The sequence below is a fragment of the Sceloporus occidentalis genome, unplaced genomic scaffold (genome assembly GCF_023333645.1).
Source record: "Sceloporus occidentalis isolate IW3139 unplaced genomic scaffold, rSceOcc1.0.p SCAF_10, whole genome shotgun sequence".
In the NCBI taxonomy this organism is placed as follows: domain Eukaryota; kingdom Metazoa; phylum Chordata; class Lepidosauria; order Squamata; family Phrynosomatidae; genus Sceloporus; species Sceloporus occidentalis.
In genome coordinates this window covers 15,155,831-15,158,750 of record NW_028316990.1, presented here as the reverse complement: position 1 = coordinate 15,158,750, position 2,920 = coordinate 15,155,831, and the positions used below count along the sequence as shown (strand labels likewise).

Sequence of the window (2,920 nt, the reverse complement as noted above, 5' to 3'; positions counted from 1 at the left end):
CCTCCGCCGGCTGCCCGCCCCACCGCCTCCTCCCCCTCCCTGAAGCAGCTTCCCTCCCCTGCCCTCTCTGCCATCCCCCCTTCACCACCACCCCCTTCACCCTCCCCCTTCCCTTTGTACATATTGTATATAGAAATCTTTTTTATTGTTATTGTTAATAAAAAACTTTATTTTTTAAAAAAACTTGTGTGGTTCATTATGCGCAACTGCGGCAGTGTGGCTGTGTGTGTGAATGTGATAGCTTAGGCGCAACTGTGCAGTCTAAAGCTAGGCAGGAGTGCTGGGAGGTAGCAATGTCCAAACTCTGTCCTTCCAGGCGTTTGGACTTCATCTCCCAGAATCCCAGACCACAGGGCAAGGTGGCTGGGGATTCTGGGAGATGAAGTCCAAACACCTGGAAGGACAGAGTTTGGACATTGCTGGTTTGGGGACCAGTGAGCCAGGCATGGTGGGAGGAGAGAACAGGAAGGGTAGACTAGAGTAGATAGGGCTGGGAGGGAACACATGCCCTGGGAGGCGAAATGATGTCTTTATGGGACATCATGGGACCTAGTGCCTTGTCAGTGCTCCCTGCCCCTTGATCCCAGGCCCCCTCTAGTTGCCCTTTGCCTTTGGGGGCGGGGTGTGGGAGGTGGGACTGCCACAGAGTCACTGAAGAGGCTGGAGGATGGCCCAGCAAGAGGCTGCTGAGACAACTCCACCTCCATGGCAACTCCCTGCTCCTCAGCTGGAGGGATTGCTCTTGCTGGGGGCTCCTGCTGCCCTACTTCTTCCTCCACGACCCTGGGGACAGCCCTGGCTCTTCCAGCTCTTGCTGGGGGCTCCTGCTGCTCAACCACTTCCTCCACGACCCTAGGGACAGCAGCCCTGCCTCTTCCACCCTGCTCCCTACGTACCCTTCTGCGTCTTGGGCCACCCTGCCCTCCCCTCATGACCTCCAGCATTTGCCCCATCAGAACAGTCTGGGCTTCCAAGGTGGTGTTGAGTCGCCTCTGCTCCTGGTCTGACCTGTCCGTTGATCTCTCCTGGTTCTGAACGGCCCTCTCTTGAACTTCTAGGTTCCTCTCTTGAACTTCCACTGCCCTCACCTGCACTTCTAGGTTCCTCTCTTGAAATCCCAGTGCCCTCACATTAACTTCTAGGTTCCTCTCATGAACTCCCAGTGTCCTCTCTTGAAGTCCTAGTGCTGTCTCTTGAAATCCCAGTGCCCTTTCCATGAGCTCCTTGCGGGACTGTCTGCCCCTCTCCCTGTCCTCAAAGGCTTGCTGCCCCTGCTGCATCAGTGCTGCCATGTGCTCTTCTGAGCAAGTCTTGAGCTTATCCACAGCCGACACAGTTTTAGTAGCTGCTGACGGACGCACCCTTTTCTTCTTGGTGGCAAGTCTCTCCTCTGCTGACATGGCAGCTATGGGATTAGCTGGAGGTGGTTCTCCTTCTCCTTCTCCTTCTTCTTCTGCTTCAGTTCGTCCTCCTACTATGGGACATACAAGCAGAGAGTCACAGAAGCCTACAGTTAGTAGAGACCCTGAGGGCCATCTAGTCCAACCCCATTCTGCCATGCAGGAACTCTCACTCGAAGCTGTGGCAAAGGGTAGAGCTTCAAACTAAGGGCATGGGGAAAGGAGAGATTTACATGGAAGGGAGGGGTGCCTTAGGAATGTGGGACACATGCAACACATGACCGTGCCAGGGACACTCACAATCCTACTTCCACAGCAACCTTGCAAACATACCAGCACAGTAAGCAGTGAAAGAAACATACCACAATTGCGCAGTTGAGCCATGCAGTAATAAACATAAATATAGGGTTTACCTTGCATACTCTCTTCGGCCTCACTGCCATCGCTGGCGGGTGCACTGGCCCGGGAGACAGGTGAGCGGTCACGGTAGCTGCTGGTCGTGGAAGAGGATCCAGCACGAGATGGTGGTCTCCTTCTGGAGCTCCCGGCCCCAGCAGACATTTGTCTGAGCAGGGCGCGGGGGTCCAGAGGTCTCTGGCTGCTGGAGGAATCGCCCGAGTCGGGGTGTTCCTCCTCCTCCTGCTCCTCATCTGTATGACAAGGGACAAGGGTCATCTCTGCCCTGTGCCCACCCCAGGGCCACATCTTCCCCTTCTCACATTTCCCCCTCCCTTCCCCCCAGGGGCCCTGGCGCATCTTACCCTGAGGGGGCATCAAAAGGTCTTGGGCACATTCAAGGTCCGGGGTCTCGTCCTCCTCCTCCTCCTCCACCACCACAGGCTCCGCTCTGGCTGGCTGGCCCTCCGGGACCCTCACACGCTCCCCACTGGTGACTAGTCTGTTGGGCCTGATGCTTCCATCACTTTTAATGAAAGCATGCAGCTCCTTGTAAAAGGGCGGGGGGGCGCCCTTCGTAGTACCTCTGGCCAGGGCATCTCTGTATTGTTTGTATTGAGATTTTAGCGACTTGCATTTTCGGCGACACTCCTCCAAAGTTCTGTTGTGGCCCTTGGCTCTCATGGCTTCTTCCACCTCTCGATATGTGTCAGCATTCAGGTAAGACTGCTCCAATTTTTGCAGAATGTTTGGCTGGGACCATATAGCTATGAGGTCAGCCGTCTCTTTATGAGACCAAGACGTCCCCCTGCCTTTTTTCGGGGTGCTGGTGGATGGCTGTGCCATCCTGCCTGGTGCCAAAGGGGAACCGCCGCACAGCTGTGCCAGGAGCAGCCGAACTGTGCCCGTTCCCAGGTGAAAATGGCGCAGGAATGTGTGTAGGGGGTCACTTTAAATTCCAAACTTTCCCTTATCACTTTCTACAACCAAAACATCCGCCGGCAAAACTTACAACTTCCCGCGGTTCTACCAACGCATGCGCACAAGTGGCTCTAGGGTTAGGGTTACGAGTCTTAAAATGCGCCGCAGCTGTGCCGCAGCTTCCACAGCTGCATGGCAGCGGA

General features: G+C 55.4%; 1 protein-coding gene across 1 annotated transcript; it reads right to left on the bottom strand.

The window, feature by feature from the left end:
* Nucleotides 1-438: 438 nt before the first annotated feature.
* LOC149305977 (uncharacterized) lies at nt 439-2,104 on the bottom strand. Its single transcript, XM_089476772.1, has 2 exons — nt 1,814-2,104; nt 439-1,474 (listed from the first exon to the last, which is right to left on the bottom strand). Exons 1-2 carry the CDS (start codon nt 2,073-2,075, stop codon nt 561-563), a joined length of 1,176 nt encoding a protein of 391 aa, XP_089332898.1. The 5' UTR covers nt 2,076-2,104; the 3' UTR covers nt 439-560.
* Nucleotides 2,105-2,920: the final 816 nt, after the last annotated feature.

Excerpts from the sequence above, each read along its gene's own strand:
- LOC149305977 (XM_089476772.1), bottom strand. The coding sequence starts at position 2,075 with ATGACCCTTGTCCCTTGTCATACAGATGAGGAGCAGGAGGAGGAGGAA. Across the intron at positions 1,475-1,813 it reads GGCCGAAGAGAGTATGCAAG|TAGGAGGACGAACTGAAGCA; the intron begins GTAAACCCTATA and ends TATGTCCCATAG.